General features: G+C 35.6%; 2 protein-coding genes and 1 pseudogene across 4 annotated transcripts; 2 read left to right on the forward strand and 1 right to left on the reverse strand.

Annotated features, from left to right (window-relative positions):
- The first annotated feature begins 4,649 nt into the window (after positions 1–4,649).
- On the forward strand, positions 4,650–10,865 carry LOC105128003 (glyoxysomal processing protease, glyoxysomal-like). Of its 2 annotated transcripts, XM_011029492.1 has the most exons (14): positions 4,654–4,847; positions 4,945–4,991; positions 5,098–5,272; positions 5,368–5,415; positions 5,502–5,585; positions 6,214–6,357; positions 6,450–6,575; positions 6,716–6,819; positions 7,225–7,310; positions 7,392–7,486; positions 7,569–8,301; positions 8,901–9,093; positions 9,805–9,896; positions 10,261–10,865. In XM_011029492.1, exons 1-14 carry the CDS (start codon positions 4,782–4,784, stop codon positions 10,524–10,526), a joined length of 2,259 nt encoding a protein of 752 aa, XP_011027794.1. In that variant the 5' UTR covers positions 4,654–4,781; the 3' UTR covers positions 10,527–10,865. The 2 variants fall into 2 exon arrangements, with proteins under 2 accessions (XP_011027796.1, XP_011027794.1); XM_011029494.1 differs by lacking the exon at positions 10,261–10,865 and having other exon boundaries at positions 4,650–4,847; positions 9,765–9,850.
- A 2,373-nt stretch (positions 10,866–13,238) lies between these two features.
- Positions 13,239–16,257, forward strand: LOC105128112 (mitochondrial arginine transporter BAC1-like; annotated as a pseudogene).
- Positions 16,258–17,651: 1,394 nt separating this feature from the next.
- On the reverse strand, positions 17,652–19,704 carry LOC105128004 (squamosa promoter-binding-like protein 3). Of its 2 annotated transcripts, none has more exons than XM_011029496.1 (2): positions 19,234–19,704; positions 17,652–18,020 (listed from the first exon to the last, which is right to left on the reverse strand). In XM_011029496.1, the coding sequence occupies exons 1-2, from the start codon at positions 19,560–19,562 to the stop codon at positions 17,933–17,935; spliced, it is 417 nt and encodes a 138-aa protein (XP_011027798.1). In that variant the 5' UTR covers positions 19,563–19,704; the 3' UTR covers positions 17,652–17,932. The 2 variants fall into 2 exon arrangements, with proteins under 2 accessions (XP_011027798.1, XP_011027797.1); XM_011029495.1 differs by having other exon boundaries at positions 17,652–18,050; positions 19,234–19,694.
- Positions 19,705–21,552: the final 1,848 nt, after the last annotated feature.

A 21,552-nucleotide genomic window follows, 5' to 3' on the forward strand; every position in this document is an offset into this window, starting at 1 on the left:
AGTCCAATTATTCTCTGTTTTTTCTAATTAATTTTTTTATTAAATATTTAATTAATTGAGAATTAAACTTTATATTGCCTCATAATTCTTTTATTATACTTAGTATTGCTTAAAATATCAACATTAAGATATCAATAAAATGATTTTAGAAACCAATTTTTGAAAAAAGTAATAATCATTTTGTCATAATGTATATCCAAATGAATGTACTCGAATGTAGTCCTTCATGCAGAATGTGTCACGGGGTCAATTTTTTGCTCTCGAAGACAGACCTCGCGCGGTAGTCTAGTCTCGCCAGACTCAGCCTTTCCCTTACCGATTCACTCTTGTTTTGCCTACGACTAGTTTGTCCCACAAACCCAAGAGATCCCCATACTCTTTCAATGTCCCAAGTAAACGGAATAACACTAATGGATATGAACATAATTCAAAACACAGCAGATTACAGGAACAAGTCCCAACCTTTTCATTAACTCAATTAAAGGATTACACAAAGTCCATCTTGTGTGCTATGCCCCTTTCGTTCCTATATTCTACACATTTTACAGCCTATCTAATTACAAGATAATGGAAGTTACAAGTATAAACTGCCTCTAACTTCTTGCACAGCTGGAGCATCCACTATCCCATGTTGTAGTCACTTTCTTCCCCACATAAGAAACTGCTGCAACTGTCGATAACTGCTCCCAAAACTGTCGCAACTGCATTGGCATGTTCTCCCACAAGCCAACTGCCCACTGCTAGCACACATGCTGCCAGCATAACTGCCTTGCATGCCTTGGACCATCCGCTGTCCAAGTTATCGTCAGCCCCTGCTGTCGATTTTGTCGACGCTGCCGAATTCCTCGACGCTGCCGATTTCAACAGTGTTGCTGAATTCCCCACTGTGTCATCCCAGCACTGTTTCGTCAAGGCCTTGGACAATCCTCGCCCAAGTCTTAACTCTCATCAGCTCACTGCTGTGTTAGCTGTTGCGTGCTGCCGCACACGCATGCTGCCGATTTTCGTTATTGTCATGGGGGCTGCCACCCCGTAGCTACTGTCTAGCAACACTTTTTATCAGCCTATACCTTGATGGATTTTAACCCTGTGACAATCCTCCCTCACCAAAAAAAGTTGACGTCCTCGTCGAACCAAGTCTGAAGCACCTCTGCTCCAAGTCTGCACCATTATTCATAGTTCAAGATTGCCCACACATAACCTCTCGACTTTGCCCATATTTTCATCCAGAATATCGTCCACTGATTCTGCGATACCAAGCTAACATTCTCTTCGTTAGCTCCTGCAAAAACCCAAGCTGTGATCAAGTCTTCCCTCGGTTCTAGTTTGTATCTCATAGGTTAAACCAAACTTCGAGTCCCACCCAAAGCTCATGAGATCAATGTCCTCAATCTCATCTGGACACCAATAAAGCTGTAACACCCCAATGTCACATTCTGCCATGCTCCTCTAGAATTCATATGCAACTTCCCCAAGTCACACACAAGCTGTCCTCATTCGTTAGCAAAGCTCACATGCTAATTCGCCCACTACAAGCCTGTTTTCATGAAGTTTAGACACTCCTTCCAGCACCCAAGGCTTCCTTCCCTTTCCTCACGAACAACACCACATACTAAATCACTTCGAAGCACCATATGAACCCCCATATGAACATACAATCCATCAACCATTCAGTATGCAAAACTTGCAAGAATTCAATGAGACAACACATTCGGTGATCAACAAAGTCTTGTGTCGAAGTTCTTTCACCAAGTTCCCAACTGAACCTGTTCAAACATACAACACATAGCAACCCAGCATCAAAATCCCGTCTGATCTGGCTTTCCATAGGCTACTGTCATACCCAAGACACTTCATCAGCCCCACAAACTTTCGTTGACACAACAACACCACACTATTTCAGCCCCTGTCACATGTTTCGTCCACCGAAAATCAAAACACTGTTTTTCCAACAACGGCCAAGCAATCTGTGCCTTCGTCACCCTGACTCGTCCATCATCAAGATGCATAGAAATGCCCCTACTGCCTCCCCACCAAAGTAGTGCACCAAACCATCCTCGTTGACGATCTTGACTCCTCAACCAAACTCACTGTATCGACTGCCGAATCTGTCATCTTGATCAGCCCATCGTCAAGACATTTAGACTCCCAAAACCACATTGTTTCCTAGCTTGTCCATCAGCCAAGACACCCAGCAAACTGTCTTTGCTTCCATCACTCCACTGTCCACTGCCAAAGTGCACAAAATAGATTTTGAATATGTCCCACCACAGGCAAACTCGCCCAGCCCTTGCCTACCTCCTCCAGGCTGGTCCTAACATGACTGAATCCCCATCTCAGCCACTAAGCACATGCATGGGATTCACGTATGCCGTTTCCTCAGCACCATCTTCCACAACAATAGCATTGAGTTTTCCCTTCTTCGAGCAGTCCCTAGCAAAGTGATTACCCTCACATATAAAGCAGTGTAGATTCAGATTCATACCTTTTTCCTTGGCCTTCACATCTGATCTTCCCACACCAGTAGCCTGTCGAGGTTCTCCCCCACCGAATCTCTTCTTCTTTTTCATCTCACCCATATCCTTAGGCCTCGATGAGACCCCAGAAACTCCAGCAGCCCTCTCGCTGGACTCTGCTCTAAAGTTTGCCAATCCATTGGCAGCAGCAATGGCAGAAGACAAGTCCGAAATTTTCTGCCTCCTTAACTCCAACTATGCCCACGGCTGAAGTCCCGACAAAAAGTTGAACATTCTATCCTCCTCAGACATGTTATCAATATCAAGAATTAAAGAACTGGATTTCTTAACATAATCCCTTACCGACCTGTCTTGCCGCAACTTTTTCAAGTCTTCTCTCGCAATCCAGGAGGTATTGTTGGGCATAAATTGTTCATTCAATTCCCGTTTCAGACTCTCCCATGTCTCTACCTTTGGCCTACCAGCATTCAAGTCCTCCTTAGTCCTTGTTCGCCACCACAACTTTACATCGCCCGATAGATACATCACCGCGATGTCCACTTGACCGTCCACACCAATCTTGGCCACACTGAAGTAGTGCTCCATATCCCACAAAAAGTTCTCGAGATCCTTTGAACTTTCGGCTTGGAAGAGCTAACACCTTCAGCAGCGTTTGCGACTGCCTTCTTCAAGATAGAAATCTCTTCCTCGACAGCCTGCCACTTGTGACCTGATTCTGCCGCGAGTTCAACATACTGTGCAGTAGCCTTTTCAGCGATTTCCAAAGCCAATTCAAGTCGATACTCGACTAAACGATCTTCATTGTCGGGAACATCTCCCATCAAACCCTCTAGAAGGAGCAACCTTTCCCGAATATTCTCCATACCGCTCGGCATATGAAGAACAATCACCAATTCCGCAGGTTATCCCAACGATGGCTTCAACAAATCAATCCTTCGATCTGCCCACAGAACTGTCTTGTTGTCTAGCCAAAAATGCAAACCGCACTTTGATACCACTTGTCATGGGGTCAATTTTTCACTCTCGAAAATAGACCTCGCGCAGCAGTCTAGTCCCACTAGACTCAGCCTTTCCCTCACCGATTCACTCGTGTTTTGCTTACGACTAGTTTGTCCCACAAACCCAAGAGATCCCCATACTCTTTCAATGTCCCAAGTAAACGGAATAACACTAATGGATATGAACATAATTCAAAACACAGCAGATTACAGGAACAAGTCCCAACCTTTTCATTAACTCAATTAAAGGATTACACAAAGTCCATCTTGTGTGCTATGCCCCTTTCGTTCCTATATTCTACACATTTTACAGCCTATCTAATTACAAGATAATGGAAGTTATAAGTATAAACTACCTCTAACTTCCTGCATAGCTGGAGCACCCATTATCCCATGTTGTAGCCACTTTCTTCCCCACATAAGAAACTGCCGATAACTGCTCCCAAAACTGCCACAACTGCATTGGCATGTTCTCCCACAAGCCAACTGCCCACTGCTAGCACACATGCTGCCAGCATAACTGCCTTGCATGCCTTGGACCATCCGCTGTCCAAGTTATCGTCAGCCCCTGCTGTCGATTTTGTCGACGCTGCCGGTTTCACCAATGCTGCCAAATTCCTCATTGTCCCACTGTGTCATCCCAACACTGTTTCGTCAAGGCCTTGGACAATCCTCACCCAAGGCTCAACTCTCGTCAGCTCACTATTATGTTAGCTATTGCGTGCTGCCGCATACGCATGCTGCTGATTTTCGCTACTGTCATGCGGGCTGCCACCCCGTAACTACTGTCCAGCAACACTTTTCATCAGCCTACACCTTGATGGATTTTAACCCTGTGACAGAATGTGTTTTGAGCTAACGAGTCAAGTGGAGACCCATTCTAATGTATAAAAAATAGCGTTTTTGATTTTTGAAACAAATATGAATAAGTTTATTTATTAAGAAATAAATGATCAATAAGTTCTACGATCGATATTTTTGATTTAACAATAAATTTATTTTTTCATTTTTTATTTAAAATAAACTTATATTTTCTTTTATATATATATATATATAAATATATAAAACTGTAAAAATGAACTTATTGGTGTTATAGAAGTGAACTTGTTTGTTGTTAATTATCGACAGAAAATCATATTTCTTAAATCTACGACGTCGTTCTCCCATTTGTCTTGTGCCTCGAATTTCTAAAACTTGATGTTCAGTTTGCAAAAGCAAGAGCAAGAGCAAGAGCAAGAGCAAACACTTGAACGTCAATCCAATCCGAAAACACCAACTTTTCTCTTTTCCCACACAAACGAACCTCATGGGTTTGCCTGAAATCATAGATTTTGCCCGAAACTTCGCTATCATGGTTAGAATCCAAGGCCCTGTAAGTCCCTCGATCACCTACCTATACACAAATATGTGATTTCATAGCTTAACAATGATTTGGTGTGATTGTTTTAATGCAATTCCTTTTTCTTTAGGACCCGAATGGACTAAAGATGCGAAAACACGCTTTTCACCAATACAAGTGAGTGAATCTGTTATAAAAAAATGTTATATATTGGAATACAAATATGCCTTCTTTTTGGTTTTAATGTGTTCTTATTGAAGTTTATTTATCTTGGTATCCGTAGTTCTGGCAAGACAACACTTTCAGCTTCTGGGCTGTTATTACCTGACACCCTTTATGATGCTGACTTGGCTAACCGGATTTTGGAGGGTAAAAGCCAGGGTCTTGGGTTGGTAGTCACAGTAGCTTCTGTTATTGAGCCTTTTTTGTCATCAAAACATAGAGAGAGCATTTCTCAGGTTTGATCTACTTTAATTTAATGTGTAACTGGATTTGTTTCGCTGTCTTTGTTTCGTTTTTTAATGTGAATTGTGGAGTTGTTATGTGATTGCAGAGTCGACCTGAGCTGATTCCTGGTGCTCAAATTGATGTTATGGCTGAGGTATGAAATAATAATGAGCAAGTCGTTAACTTGGCTGAAATGTTTAGTAGCTGGAGTTAATGTTTGAATTGCATTTTGTCTTGCAGGGAAAGTCGGATTTGAGGAAAGGTGCAGATGGGGGTTTGGATAAAGGAACTTCTCACTGGCTCCGCGCACAAGTTATTAGATTGGTAGGCATTTTAAGATGGCTTATCTGTTTAACAGAACATTGAGGAAGCCTAAAAAAAATGCAATTTATTGTGATTGCATGGAAACAAGTTATCTTACACTCGCCAACTAAGCGTGAGATTTTGATTTTTGGTTACTTTGTTGTGTAATTTTGGCAGTCAAGTGGAGCATGATGGTTTTGGTATATTCGTCAATGCATGTGATAACTAAGTAAGATATGGGTTGATCTGGGACATTAATTAAAGATATGGGTTGATCTGGGACATTAATTTGGTTTTGTGTGTCTTAAAGCATGATTTGACATGCACATTCATCACTCTAAGTGGGATGGTTTGCAGTATTTGAAGGCCAATGACAGTGAAAAATTAGACTTTGTTGTTTTTCATGAGATTCGATACTGATTCCATGTTATTCTCTATGATGGTGCCCGTGCTTCTAGTTTTCATGGTAGCCTTAATTATCAATTGGTAAGATTTAAATAATGTAGAGGCTGTGAATCGATGTTGCATTTCATTTATGCCAGATGTCAAATACCGCTTAAACTTATGATCATGATGTTGGAAATCTCAATGATAATGATACGCCTAGATTTCTTGTCAAACAACCCTAATTAATCGATTTTCTATGAAGGTTGATGTTCATGTATCTTCTCTTGCTCTTCAATCACTCGTAGAAGCTTCTTCAGGTCCAATGAACCATGGATGGGAGGTTGGTTGGTCTCTAGCTTCACCTGAGAATGGTCCTCAGTCTTTTATGGATGTTGTCCAGACACATGTTAGTAAGGGGCAAGGTTTCCCAAAGGACTATCCTCATCAAATCTGAACATTTGAGATATGGGATAAATAATGCTGAATTGATCCTCTCAGACTGAGCATGGAAATGCATCAATTGCTGAGAGCCAGAGACGTGCAAGGGAGGAATCTAGTAATCCAAGTATTATGGGCAAGTTGACCACTAGAATTGCTATTCTTGGCGTTTTCTTACATTTGAAGGTAAAGTGTACCTTTTATTTTTCTGTTTTTATCTCTTCTTTTGATATGCCACTTCATGACAAACCATCTACATGTTTTTTTGTGTTATAATTCCTTTACATTCGATGCTATAAAATATAGATGTGAATTTTATCATTTAGATTCTGCCCAACTTTGAGATATCGGCATCAAGTAGAAGGGGGGATTTTCTTTTAGCAGTGGGGTCTCCTTTCGGTGTCCTCTCGCCCTTGCACTTCTTTAACAGGTATTGTTCTTTGCTTTTCCAGCTTTTTTTGATTTCTATAGTTATTTTGAATTCTTAGATCACATTTTTGATTATTTATTTTTTGTCAAAAAACATAAAACAACACATAGATCTGGTACTTGTACTGTCTATTCTTAAATGGTCATATAGGTGACACTGACTTCTAGTTTGGTTGATATAGTGACATTAACACAAAAGGACATTATTTATTTTTCAGAGCGCAACTGAAAAAGAAATATCGATATTCTGTGGTCATCTAGCTACTCGAATTTAAACTGGGTTAAATGTGTGTCCGTGTGCATATATGGGTGTTAGAATAGCAAAAACTTCCTCTGCACTCATTGCACTATTGCTATTTCATGCATTCTGTGAAGTTCCATTGTCTTATTCTCTCTATACTTGCAGCTTGTCAGTGGGATCCATTGCCAACTGCTATCCTCCTAGATCATCTGACATGTCATTGCTGATGGCTGACATTCGGTGTCTTCCAGGTGCAAGCATTTCTCTGTCATATTATCTGTGGCTCTTTCATCCTTTACAATTCTGATCCACTTTGCCACTAAATATGCCAGGAATGGAAGGTGGTCCAGTTTTTTGTGAAAATTCAAATTTTATTGGCATATTGATTAGACCATTGCGGCAAAAGAGTAGCGGTGCTGAAATCCAGGTAACTTGGAATGTTCTCAATTTGAATTGTTTAAATTATCTGGTAGTTAACAGATCATACAAATCCTAGCCTTGGGTAACAGCTGGTGATTCCGTGGGAAGCCATTGCACTTGCTTGCAGTGACTTGCTGTTGAAGGAGCCTCAAAATGCGGAAAAAGGGATTCATATTAATAAGGAAAACTTAAATGCTGTAGGGAATGCATACAGCTCTAGTTCAGATGGACCCTTCCCCCTTAAGCATGGGCATCATATTTCTTATTGCTCTTCACCACTGCTAGTTGAGAAGGCTATGGCTTCTATTTGTCTTATTACCATTGGTGAACTTGTATGGGCATCTGGGGTTCTGCTTAATGATCAAGGTCTGATACTCACAAATGCTCACCTATTAGAACCTTGGAGGTTTGGGAAAACAACTGTAAATGGTGGAGAAGATGGAACCAAATTGCAGGATCCTTTTATTCCACCTGGAGAATTTCCTAGATACAGTGAAGTTGATGGCCATGAGAAGACACAGAGGTTGCCACCAAAGACACTGAACGTTGTGAATTCTTCTGTTGCTGATGAGAGCAAGGGATACAAACTGAGTTTGTCTTATAAAGGCCCTATGAATATACGTGTTCGTTTGGATCATGCTGACCCTTGGATTTGGTGTGATGCTAAAGTAGTGCATGTTTGCAAGGGACCTTTGGATGTTGCCCTTCTGCAGCTTGAGCATGTTCCAGATCAGCTTTTCCCTACCAAAGTGGATTTTGAATGCTCATCTTTGGGATCAAAGGCCTATGTTATTGGACATGGACTATTTGGACCACGATGTGGTAAATGCTTGCTTGCTTTATATTTTTCTTGTTAGATTTATTCATTCAGGAGTCTTGCATTTCTATACTCATGTCATTCTTGAAGAACTTAAATATCGGGTTATAGCTGTTATAAAAGAATGTAATTAACTCACTTTCAGACATTTTTTGGCTTCTCCCCTTTCTTGAAGCCTACTTTCTACTTTGGAAATGGTGGTTTGATAATTCTTTATCAAACTAGACTTTCACCAATACATGATGTCATTTATGAAGTCTATCTTGTGTTTTTCTGAAGTGTTATGTATTTGTTGTGTGGTATATTGTATGTTAAGATAGATGGCCTTATCCTTAAATCCACTTTCTGATGTGGTCATATCTTTTCATTTGTGCTGTGTAGTGCTGCTGCATAGAAATGTAACACACGAAAGCTGTTTTTTTTTTGTGCAAAAATCATTGGTTCTATATTCATATGATGTTAACTAGCCCATATCATTTATTGCTTTTGGTTTTCTGCTAAATAGATAATTCTATTAGCTAGTTAACTATGAAGATTCTCTTGATTTCTTTTTTGCTTTACTTCATGCTTTTTAATAAATCTGTTAATGCCTTGAATTTTGCAGGCTTTTCCCCCTCTGTTTGCTCTGGAGTGGTGTCAAAAGTAGTCAAAGCAAAGGCACCATCATATTGTCAATCTGTTCAAGGAGGGAATTCACACATTCCAGCAATGCTTGAAACAACAGCTGCTGTCCACCCAGGTGGTAGTGGTGGCGCTGTCATTAATTCAGAAGGTCATATGATTGGACTTGTTACCAGGTACTGTTGCTTTATTTTCTTTTCCTTTGTTGTTAGATGGTTCCATTGATGGCCTTTGGTTATCATTCCATAATGGAAACTGTTTGCCTCTTGGTATGAGCATATATAATCCATCCAAAGTTTGTGGTGGTTGATCATGGACTTGGTATGATGGGCTATGTGTCGCACGACCATAATATAATAATTTTTATTATTTTTCATATTTAATTTTTGGCATGTGTTGAACTATTTTAAGTATTTTTGGAGTTTCACTAGTCAAAATATAGTACAATAAGGTACTATATAGGTTAGAGGTGATTTAAGAAGCTTATTTTATATTATTTAAGGTTTATATGATGTATAAATAGTCATATAATGGAAAAGCAAGATTAACTTATTTTTTAGGAATTATATTAATGTTTGTCTCTTACTTGATTAGAGATAAAATTGAATTTACACATTAGTATTTAGTATTGACATGTATTTTGTTTTATGAGATTAAAAAAAGTATTTTCTTTTTATACAGAGTAGAAGTATTTTTAATTTTGGCATGTATAAACTTTTTTTTAAGATAAATATATTTGGTATTTATAATTAAAGGGCACTTTTTTTTCTGTGCTTGTGAGCTCTCAAGCAAGTCGTCTATTTTGTTTTCGTCATTTTCTTCTAATTAAGATCTTCAGTGCTCGCAGATTGAACTCCTATATTTAATGAGATATATTCTTGGTACAGCAATGCAAGGCATGGTGGTGGAACAGTTATACCACATCTTAATTTCAGTATTCCATGTGCAGTTTTGGCTCCAATCTTTGATTTTGCAAAAGGTTTTTCATCTGAACCTGGTTTTGAGATCACGTTGATAATGAAATGAGTTCATCTGTATTCCCACATAATTTAGATGCTCAAGCTCATCATTGCAAAGTGATATGCTTTATTAATTAATGACGATGAACACCAAGAAAGAATTTTTTTTGAAAATCATGTTTCATAAAAGTTATTGAAGATTATGTTTCTATTGGATTCTTAGTCTTTACTAAGTATTAGGGAATAAACTAAGGGATTTAAATTGATATGTGATTCAAGACGAATCTATCCATTTCATGTGTTTTTGATGTTTGCTATTGTATTCTGCTGTAGTTTATGAAGGTAAAGCATGCTTGTGAATGCTGACAGTTTTTCTCGTGACAGATATGCGGGATATTTCGCTTCTGCAAAATCTTGACCGACCTAATGAACACCTTTCTTCGGTATGGGCATTCATGCCACCACTCTCCCCCAAACCAAGCCCTCCTTTGCCTTCTCTGCCAGAGTCAATACTGCAAGATTATGAGAAACAAGTGAAGGGTTCTAGATTTGCTAAATTCATTGCTGAAAGAGAGAAGCTTTTCAGAGGGACACCTCAACTAGGCAAGGCAAAGAGCATTTCAAATGTGATTTTTCCTAGTAAATTATGACTGCTATTTTGAGCCACGTAGGAGGGTAGCAGCATTGTAACTCGATTTAGAATGAGGCTTTGAAACCTCTCACTGTAATGAGCTTCAGTCTGCACACAAATTGCGAGCTGGATGAGGAATGAAGTTGTCAGGGGCTGGCAAAATGAAGAGTGAAAAGGTCAGAGCACATGCCCCTGCGAGTGGAGGATTGTAACATAATCGAAATTCAAATAATATTCTTGTACACTAAACAACACTATTTCTGGTTGCCTTTTCTGTATGTTATTTATAATTCAGAACTTTTGACAGATTTAAAATTCTTTTATCATAGTTGATACAATTTTAGATCACAGCCGCCTCCAACCGCAGGTTTCTTCAACTTGGGGTCATTATCTGTATCAGCTTTAACTTCTTGTGTTCGAAGCATTAGAGGAGATGTTTAGACTCTCCTGGTACAAGACGTGTCAAACACTAGCATTTTTATTTCCCCTTTAATACTCGAGGCATCCTCGTGTTAGCTAGTGCACACCACGTTGTAGTTTTTCATCGGCGAGGTTTTAAGTGTGTGTTTGGCTTTGAGGTTATTTTCACGGTTGTGGATGGATGTATGTGTAGCTAGCTTTTATAGTTATTTTTTTATAAAAAAAATATAGGTTTTAAAACAATATTTTTAGTTGGGGTGTGAAAAAAATAAATATAATTAATTAAAATTATAGTAAAATAGATTTTTGCATTGAAAATAAATAAAAAGCATGTCTCCATGAATAAAAAAACATGTTCTTTTAATTTATATAAAAACAAATTCTCTAAGTAACTATCATGCTGCATAATATTTTAAAATTAAAAATATGTTAAAATAATATTTGTGTGTAAAATTATAGTGAAATTTGATTAATATTTTTTTAAATAAATTATTCAAAAAATATCATTTTAGTTTTTAACAACATTATATTAAAAACAACATAATTAAACTAGATCAATTTAACATCCTATAAGTTGACTCGCTTAACTTATGTAAATTATCTATAACCTTTTTAGTTGCTAGAAATGGCTGTAGGTTTGAATTTTTAGACTCTACAAATCAAGATTTCAACCATTTTTTCATTTCAAAACATGAAAAAATATTTTATAAACCTCTAAAATCACGTTTCTAACAATAAAAATATATTCTAATTGGTCTAAAAACTTGAAATCAAATCAAAATTAAAAGTTTTAATGGTTGTAATACAATCATCCAAGAGCTTTTTTTCTTTTAAATTTTTTTAGTGATTTTCTCTCCTATCTAAAAATCCAAGCATTGAAACTCAAAAAAATAAAATTTGATTCTAAAATGAAAAATTCATAAATAGAAGAGATTAAATATAAAAATTGAAAATCTAGAGACTAAAGGGTAGTTTCATTCGCCTTTTGAACCATAGACATTGAAAAAAGCTTTTATTTTTTATCAATATCAATTTTTATCCTTTTGATTTTGTTTTTGTTTTTTTTTACAATATTCAGAAATTAAATTTCACAAAATTTACCCACCATTTTACTTTGGAACCAACTTCGAACCCCAACACGTGATAACATGCAATGAAGAGAATAAAAAACTCTAGGACAATGAAAACAAAACTGTTGAGGATCAATTTGAATGGAAATAGAGTTTGATCACCAAACTTAAACAAACCCACAACTCGAGGGACCAAGAAAGGAAATTTGCACAGTGAATACTGTTATAAACAGTAAAATGTGAGAGGGAGGATACATAATGGTGTGACAATGATTTACCATCCTCTTTCAATATATTTGTTAATGATTCTCCCATCTCTTTTAGTTTCTTTTCTTTTATTAGTTGCCAGATTTTATTTCTGCTCAAAGCTATTTTTCATTTATTTTTGTGGTGATTAAAAGAAATACATGTAAGAGTTTGAAGGACTTGAATTTTGAAGGAGAAATGTATTTTCTAAGTCGAAGTCTTTATTTTTTATTTAAGCATTTTTAATGAAATATGTATATTTTTAATTAACAACATTCTTTTTTTTTTTATAATGAAAATCCATATGTTTTTTAATCAATAAAATCAAGCTCGCATACCTAATTTGTTTTTTTTAAATACCTAACATGTATAAGCCTAGAAGATCATAGTCACATACCAAACGTTAAGAACACCAAGAAGATAATTAGCAAATAATAATAATAATAATAATAATAATAATAAAATTTGTGCAAAAGAGACATAGTCTGCAATAACTTCTTGGCCACATAATAAATTAAAACCTAGTTTATAAAAAATAGGGTTGAGTTTTTGAATTCTCAAAACCAAATTTCATCTTATTTTGACTTGAATGGGATTTATTTTTTCATGAATATACATTGGATGACTTAATTTTATTTATCACTCGATTATGGAGGGATTTAGAGCACGAAAGTTCTTCCTATAACTTGATCATTAAAATTAAACATATTGCCAAGGTTATTAAAACACCATCCAGATTTTTGAATCAAATAACATAATCTTCACATTATGATAATTCAATTCAATTAGATTAAATTATAAACAAGTTGTGATAAATTCACCTCATAGATAGAGACTACATTGTTTATAACTCAGTCTAATTATTGAGTGTAGACAATGAAAGCAGACAAGTATATGATAAATTTGAAGAATTTTTCGTCTACCAAAGAAGGGAGCTAAATTCTGTTTTTTTTTTTTTTTTAATTACACCCTAGACACATTACAAGGTCAAATATGCTTCAATTACAGCAACGGTCAAAAGCCCACAACCTGTTCCATCAGTTGAATCTTGAATGAGAAGACCCATCATCTCTCAGGATTCCTCATCTCTTTGTAATTTTCACAATTCTGGGCAATCTCCACCTTCTTTACCCTCTCATTCGGCACCAATTGAGAATTGAGGCGCAAAAACGATAGTGGCGTGACTGGTTGCTGACAAGTTCAACCACCCAGCTTTTACCGGTCTATTTATGGACAATGGTTTTTATTTTTTTATTTTTTTATTACTAATTAATTAACTTTTGAGGTTTAGGGGTTTAGAGAGAGAAAAGAGAGAAACCAAAAAAATGGGAGAGGCATTCACTTATAAGGAATACTTAGCTGGTTTACTTGCTGGTGTAGCCACTGTTATTATTGGTCACCCTTTTGACACTGTCAAGGTGAGTGCTTTACAAGTGCCTGTTTCTCATTTTTCAGATTTATGATGCTAAACTTGTTTAAAATGAAGTTTTGTGATTTGGGCTATCTTAAAGTTTGTAGCTTTGGATTTGGAGTTTGTAGAGTTACTTAAAAGGGTAGTGAATGTGGGTCGTTTTGTTGATAGATACTGGTTTGTGTTTATGAGTCGTTGCATAGCTTTGTGGTTTTGACGATGGTTCGTTGCTGAATTGTTTCTGTATTTGTGTTTCATTAGGTGAAGCTGCAGATACATAATACAGAAGCACACGGGATTAAGTACAAGAATGGTTTGCATTGCACTACTAGGACACTACAGACTGAAGGAGTATGCTCTTTTAACGTTTTCTTGTGAGCTACAAAATTAACTCAATGATTTCTAAGTTGAATTGGACTGATAAAATGGAAATCTATATATTCAATTGCGTTAATGATGGATTTAAATATGTGTAACAATTTATGCATGGATAATTTGCAGACTTCTTACTGATCTGAAGAATTCAACAACATATTTTGTGGGTAGAATTTTATAGAAATATGCCTTTCCATGTTTGGTGGCTTAATGATATTGCTTAGTGATTTGTCCAAGGTTATTTGTATTAGTTAATTATGTGAAGTTAAAGATGATTCATGGGGAAACATGTGAGTGAGAAGATTTTAGGTTTGATGATGTTAGTTCACCTATGAACTCATAAATTTCAGCAAAATGTTTCTGCCTGTTTGGTCTCTGGCATTATTTTAATGATTCTGTCACTGGAGTTGATTAAAATACTTATGGTACCTTATAACAATCCTTGGTGCATTGCTTCTAGGCCATACACTTAGTAAAACATGTCATGAGTTATAGTGTGCCTGCATCTTCACTCTCTGTTGGAGTGGAAGAGGTGGAGGTGTTTAGGATTTGCATGTTCCTGACATTTTTGTTTTTGAAAGTATAGCCAGATGATAATTGTCATTGACAGGTTAAAGGACTGTATAGAGGGACATCATCATCTGTTGTTGGGATGGCTTTTGAGAGTTCCCTTCTTTTTGGCGTATATTCTCAAACAAAGCAGTCATTGCAGGTCTGTGTGAAGTTAATTGGAAGAGCCATTTTGTGCATATATATCTTTTGAAGTCACGTTGAGAGTTCAGTCTATTATGTAATTGGAAATAACCTCTTTCCCCTTTACTCATGAAGGGAGGATTGCAAAGTGATGCGCCTCGACCCCAAGTAATAATTCCATCGGCAGCATATGGTGGAGCTATTATCAGTTTCTTATTATGTCCATCAGAGCTAGTAAAAGTAAGTCACTTGTAGCATTCGTATATGGTAGTGCTGTCTCCTTTCTGTTGTTTTCTCCTGTAGCATTATGGTGAAACTGAGTTTCTTCAGTGTAGGATGCAAATTCAAAGGAACTGACTCCTTAGTTCCAGAGCTCAGTAGAGACAGCAGCCCTCTTGATTGTGCCTTCCAGACAGTGAAAAATGAAGGGGCGAGAAAACCTTCTGTCTATTGGCAGCTTAAATTTATGATTTGTCTTTGCTGATGGAAAACCTTTCAGGTGACTGGCATTTTTTTGTGGAGGTTTTACATCGTTGTTGAGAGAATCTATTGGAAACGCAGTCTTCTTTAGTGTTCATGAGTATGCTCGTTATTACATGCATTTACAAAACCCACTTTATCTGACCGCAGCAATTTAGTTGACATGGGTATTGGAATTGCGACTGGTGGCCTTGGTGGCGTAGCTGTATGCATCCTGAAAACCTTGCATATCTTTTGAAAAAAAAATTGTTTGACGTGTTTCATGAAATCATTAACAGTTTTACATTCTGATGTTATCCAGTTTTGGTCTGCCGTTTTGCCTTTGGATGTGGTGAAAACCATTATCCAGACATCTCCTGATAAAAGCTCCACAAGATTCTAATTTTGAACTCTGTAAGATGTCCTGTTCCTTTCTCTTTTTGTTGATTTTAAAAGGATTCCCTACTTCTAATGCCAGGGGCTGGCCAGTAAACTATAAAATATTGTTGTATAAAGAAAAATGAGGACCTAATTAATTCCTTTTTTGATAGATCTACAGAAAGGGCTGGACTTAAAGGATGCTATACGGGTTTGGGTCCGACAATAGTGAGAGCATTTCCTGCTAATGCCGCCGCAATATTGACCTGGGAGCTAGCCTTGAAAATGCTAGGGATAAACCGTGACTAAAAGTGATAACTAATTACCAAGGATTTCTAATTTTTCATTGCATCAGCATTATTCGGTTTGACTCATGAAGTTCTCTACATCGGAACTGGGGTGATTCTAATATAAAATTTAAGCTCCAGATAGTATTTCTTCAAGAAGAGTGCTCTGATATTGCTGCCTGAAAGAGAATATGATCTTTGTTTGACTTACCAGATTTTATGAAGGTTGTGGAATTAATTGTGTCCTCTGTTTGAAGATGCTTATGCAAGTCGTTCAAATACGTAGACCTTTGGTTACATAATGGTTTTTGAAGTACCTTAAGGACCAGTTTTTATTGAATCGTATTGATTCTCGACAGGTATGTACCAGCTGTATTAATGCAATTGCTTGCTTGCAGTCTGTGCTGCAAAGTTGTCATGGATGCGTTCACAAATTGTTGTCAAGAATCGAGACAGTCTTGGTGGATCAACTATGAGAATCCTGTTTCTAGTTAATTAAGTCTCTTGCTAAGGTAATTGAGATTTAAATTTTGAAACTATAGGCTTCAGACTAGAGAGCTTCCTGATACATTTCCACTGCACCAACCCCCCCCCAAATCCATACCTTAGCGATGAAGAGAATTTCAAACACTACAGCACTTGGTATGAATGCCGTGGAAATTACCATAATTCAAGAAGAAACTCCTGTAATTCTTGCTCTTTACCTCCGTGTTATCCATGCAAACTTGATCCTGCTTACGTTGCTTGCATTGCACCCTGCAACTAAGATCTTTGGCTTACTTTAGGCAAAATATTCTTCTCCTAGCATGACTACTATCTATACAAGTGCTGCTATAATCCCGGGAGAAGACACGGAGATTAGGACGTCTAATCAGAACTACCACTCCCATGACCAGAAAAGGATATACAAATCCCCCCATTTCAGCTAAAGAAACAATTAGTCAAATTATCAATGATAAATCAATCGCTAATTATATCTATAACCCTTTTGATTTATTAAAAACTAGCCACTTGCCCCTGCGTTGTGTGGAGTTTTTTTATTAGATTCTAAGAGCCTAATAATGGCGTGCAATTGTTAAACTAATTCCAATTGTGTGGAGTTAACTTGTTTAATGAGAAAGAAACAAAATGAGATGATTTATATGATTATTTTATTTTTATCTGGTGGGTGAAATGTAATGATGTGAATTTTTGCTTGTTCTATTTTTTAATGGTCTCTTTATATGTACTAACATGATAAATAAAAGAAATGATACATCTGGTACAGTTATTTGTATTTTTTTCTTGTTACATAGGTAATACGCATTCTAACAATACGAGTCTTGAAAATTTAAAAAATCTATGTTTTTGTAGTATTTATTGCTGCTATATTTCTACAAATTAATGAGTTGTGGAGTCAGATTCTTATGATATAATTATTTGAATTAAAAAAAATATTATGCGGTCTTGACATTTTCAAACATAGTTCAACAATATTCTTTGCTAAGCCATGTGTTTAATGGCTATAACAATCGATATAATAAATCTCTTGTGTTGCATAAACAAATAATCCAATTGTCTCAATAAAAAAAGAATTAAATTATCAACAAATACCTTTATATAAAAAAGCTTTGTTTTATAATGGAAACTTGCTTCATGCAATCAACCCTTCAAGATTCAATCGAGACAAAAGATTGTCCATAAACTGATTAATATATTATCGTCAGTTTGCAGAGACCAATCTTTGGCTGTTCATGCAAATTATAGAAAAAGATAAATGATGAACTTAAATGGAACAAAAAAACTTCTGGAGGAACACCAACTAATTAATCAGAAGGGAAGGCAAATTAGATAGAAGACTTTCAGTCGCATCCATTTATTGAATATTAGTACACATCATGGATTATTATTATTATTATTATTATTACTATATTAAAGCTAAAGATTGACAGAAGAGAGAGAGCATGCCAGAGATCACATATTTAGATATTCTAACCAATCTAATTAAATAATGCATGGAAGAGGCCACTTATGGGGAAATAACATGTAATTGTCTCCCTCTTTCGCTCTGTGAGAATACCTCCTGTATACCTGAGCAGTCCTTCCGTCAATTTGAACCTTCTCCTTGGTTGTCAGACGAGCTTTTCCTACGCCGTTCATTGTGCCCCGCCAAACGCATCCGGCAACTCCTTTTGCTGTCATCAAACTCAGATAAATCATGGAACCTACAGGCACCATTCCAAAGCAATCCTTTTGAGTCAAATGAAAGGAGCCCTCTTTTTTTTTTTGTTATAGACGGAGATATTCAAACTTGAAATTTCATAATTCAGTGTTTAGAACACGAGTACCGTTGAACTAGAAGTTCATCGGCACTATCGGCTGATGTATAAAAGGCTCACACCACACCCCACATAACTAGAGAATAAGAATATACTCAATCTTAAAATCCAATACCACTAAAATAGATTTTTTAAACCTCATCAACAAGTATATTTATATAAGAATTACGAGTTTTAGAAAAAGAGGGAAAAAGAAGAAGAAGTTTTCATACTATGCATTAGGATTTTCTCAATTTCAAAAGGAAGTAAGTGAATGAAATCCTTATTCAATTCATTGTTTTAGTGACAAATTAAATTTCTCAATTATGGAGTAGAAGAACCTATTATTGAAAGTGGAAAATGCACTACTCTTTTGTTTCTTTATTTTCCTAAGGATAATAAGGAGGTAAAATGTTCAACATATATACATACACATGAAATAGTTCAATCTTTCTTTCTTCTTCTTCTTTTTTTTACTTCTTTGCAGTTTTTAGGGGAAATATGGCCAACTATTAGGCAAAATTGGCACAAATATAAAAAAAGATGCAGGAATTTTAAGTAGTATTTCTTTGTGGGGAGACATTAATTTTTATTACTTAGGTTAATTTTGGTATTTGAATTTTTTTAATCTTCAAGGCAAAACTCATAACATATAAAAACTTACCTTTTCTTCATATTATATATATGGGACCAGTCTACTTTATCGAAAAGGGAAATTTCAACTCTTTTTTTTTTAGAATTAAGGAGAAAATCTTCTTAAAAAAGTAATTAAGAAGAAATTACTTCTTGATGATATTCAATTTGGATATATTTAGTTATTCCTAGCTATATTTGTATGTTTAATGAAAAATATATAATCTCGAATCATAAATCATAGAAGGGTTTTAACTGCATGATTAGATCAAAGATCCCCATCCTACTTAGTTAATTATGAATGATCTTTCTTGGCAATTACCAATGCCTTTTTACACGTAAAAAATTATCTTGATTTGGGCTTGTGTCATGCCAATAGAATTCTACCTTTCCTTTAAAAGGGTTTCACCTGCTACATTGCTGGAATTAGAAATGACTTGGAAAATTAAGGTTTCACCTGCTACATTGCTGGCAAAAGCGTTGCTGGACTCCATTTACAATTACAGAAGAAGCTTTGGCATGGAACTCACACACCTTATGGCGTTTATGGTATCGCTTGGCATCAGTCATATCAGCTGTGCAATTTTTTGCTTGACAAGAAATTGGCGGACCTGACGACGACCTACCACTACCACCATCATAAGCAGACCCCTTTCTTCCTTTCTTCTTGGTATTGTCATCATCTCCAAACCCTAACCCAGTATAAACATCTTCTTCATCATCATCTTCCTCTTCATCTTCTATTTCATTCAAGTTCCTCTTTCCTTCAGCTTTGCTTGTTCCCATATTGGAAAGTAATCAAGAAGGCTAATAGGAAGAACCAAAAAATATGAAGCAAACAAGAAGCTACAAGTCCTTGATAAATAAGTGAAAAAGGGAGAATAATTATGTGTGAGGACCACATTCTTCATTTTTTTTATTCCTTGTAAGTATAAGAGTAATGATGAAGGCCAATTAAGATTTTAAGCTATAGCTCAAAAACTAATCATGGTAAGCGTTACATCAAGAACAACTTTCTTTGTATTCTGTATATATGTTAATGTATTTATTAGTCTCATGCACGTACAATTGTAGTTGTATATGTGCTGTGTATACACACTCTCGCTTTCTCGGGCTTATTTCAGACTTCTCATGTAAAAAGTTATTAACATAGTTAAATCAAGTAATTATATTATACATAAAGAAATTTATATGTACCACAAGAAGCTAGTGTTGTTTACCCATGTTAAAAGGTTAGATATATATGTGGTGGATGTCACAACATCAATTTTCTTTAATGGGATTCTTAAGCATGCAATAATGCCACAAGAAATTAATCAAGCTGCGGCCAATGGCTCAGCTAAGATTAATCAATGAATTAGTATTCAAACTAGAGAATAACGTTTACAATTTTCACATTATAATTGTAAAAAAAATGACAAGTAATAGAAATTGAATCTTATTGTTTTAAAAGGATTTGACAACAACAATGATGGAAGCAATAATAATGTAATCTAGCATTTCAATGAGTCCTTTCATAAATTTATCCATATACTAAACTATTTGAAATTCAAAACCTAGCAATGAGTCCTTTCATAAATTTAGCCATATACTAAACTATTTGAAATTCAAAACTTGAATTGTAATCTAGTATTTCAACTAGCAATGAGTCCTTTTATATATTTAGCCATACATTTAAAATATTTAAAATTCAAAACTTGAATTATCCTTGCAAGGATCTATTGCACCATATACTTGGATACAAATGAGTTTTAACCATCACCTATCAATGGAGAACATTTTGCATTATTATATCTACTACCAACAACAAACAATCATCTAACATTTCTTTAAAAGGACTAAAACCCCAATAAATAAAGACACAAGATCTTGAAAAATGGGATACACAAACTATATAAAAATATATATCTAGAAAGTAATTTAGATCTACACACAATCCAACCTAAATCTTATTCAGAAGATGCTTTTATTAAAATAAAAAAAGAAAAAAACATAAATTTAGTTTTTCTAAATTAGAAGAAAAAGACGAGAAAGGAGAGAAGGAAGGAAAGAAAGAAGATAAAATGATGCATATCATTTTACAACATCAACAAATCTAATTAAGGTACCAATTAAGTTCATTGCAAGTTCAAGGATCAAATTGACTAAAGATACTGTTTTGAGTTTAATGTTTTTCACTATCTAGTTTTACAATATTAAACATAATCTCAAATTTAACTATTTGATTGATATTAAACTTTATCAGATAATTTTAAAGTTCTATTTTAGAATAGACTTTCAAGTCAAATGGAGTCTGGTAACAAGTATGATATAAGTAAGAAGTTATTGTACAAAAATTCTATTATTTTTCTAATTGGTTTGGAATTATCTTTTTATGATTCTTGGATTCTATGCTTAGAAAGAATTTTTTATTTTTTCTATTGACATATATGGTAACATATTACTTATATACTTTTGCAAGGATTTCATAATTGTCAAAAAAGAAAGGTAAGCATCAATCCTTATTCTATAAGGATTGTTTAGCTACAAACAAGGAAGTTCTTTGTGTTGAGGGTTCGGATCAGTGATATTCTGATAGTTGCCCATTAGATGTTAAACACACTGACACAATATTTAACGTGGTTCGGCAATTCGCCTACATCCATGAGAGAAGCCAATTAATTATATAGTGAAAGAACAAAATTTATAACAATAGAGGAGAAGGAATCATCAACTCTCAACCTTATTTCTCTCTCTCTCTCTCTCTCTCTTAAATCATCAACTCTTTGCAACTCTC

Source organism: Populus euphratica, unplaced genomic scaffold, assembly GCF_000495115.2.
Source record: "Populus euphratica unplaced genomic scaffold, PopEup_1.0 scaffold15.1, whole genome shotgun sequence".
Taxonomy (NCBI): domain Eukaryota; kingdom Viridiplantae; phylum Streptophyta; class Magnoliopsida; order Malpighiales; family Salicaceae; genus Populus; species Populus euphratica.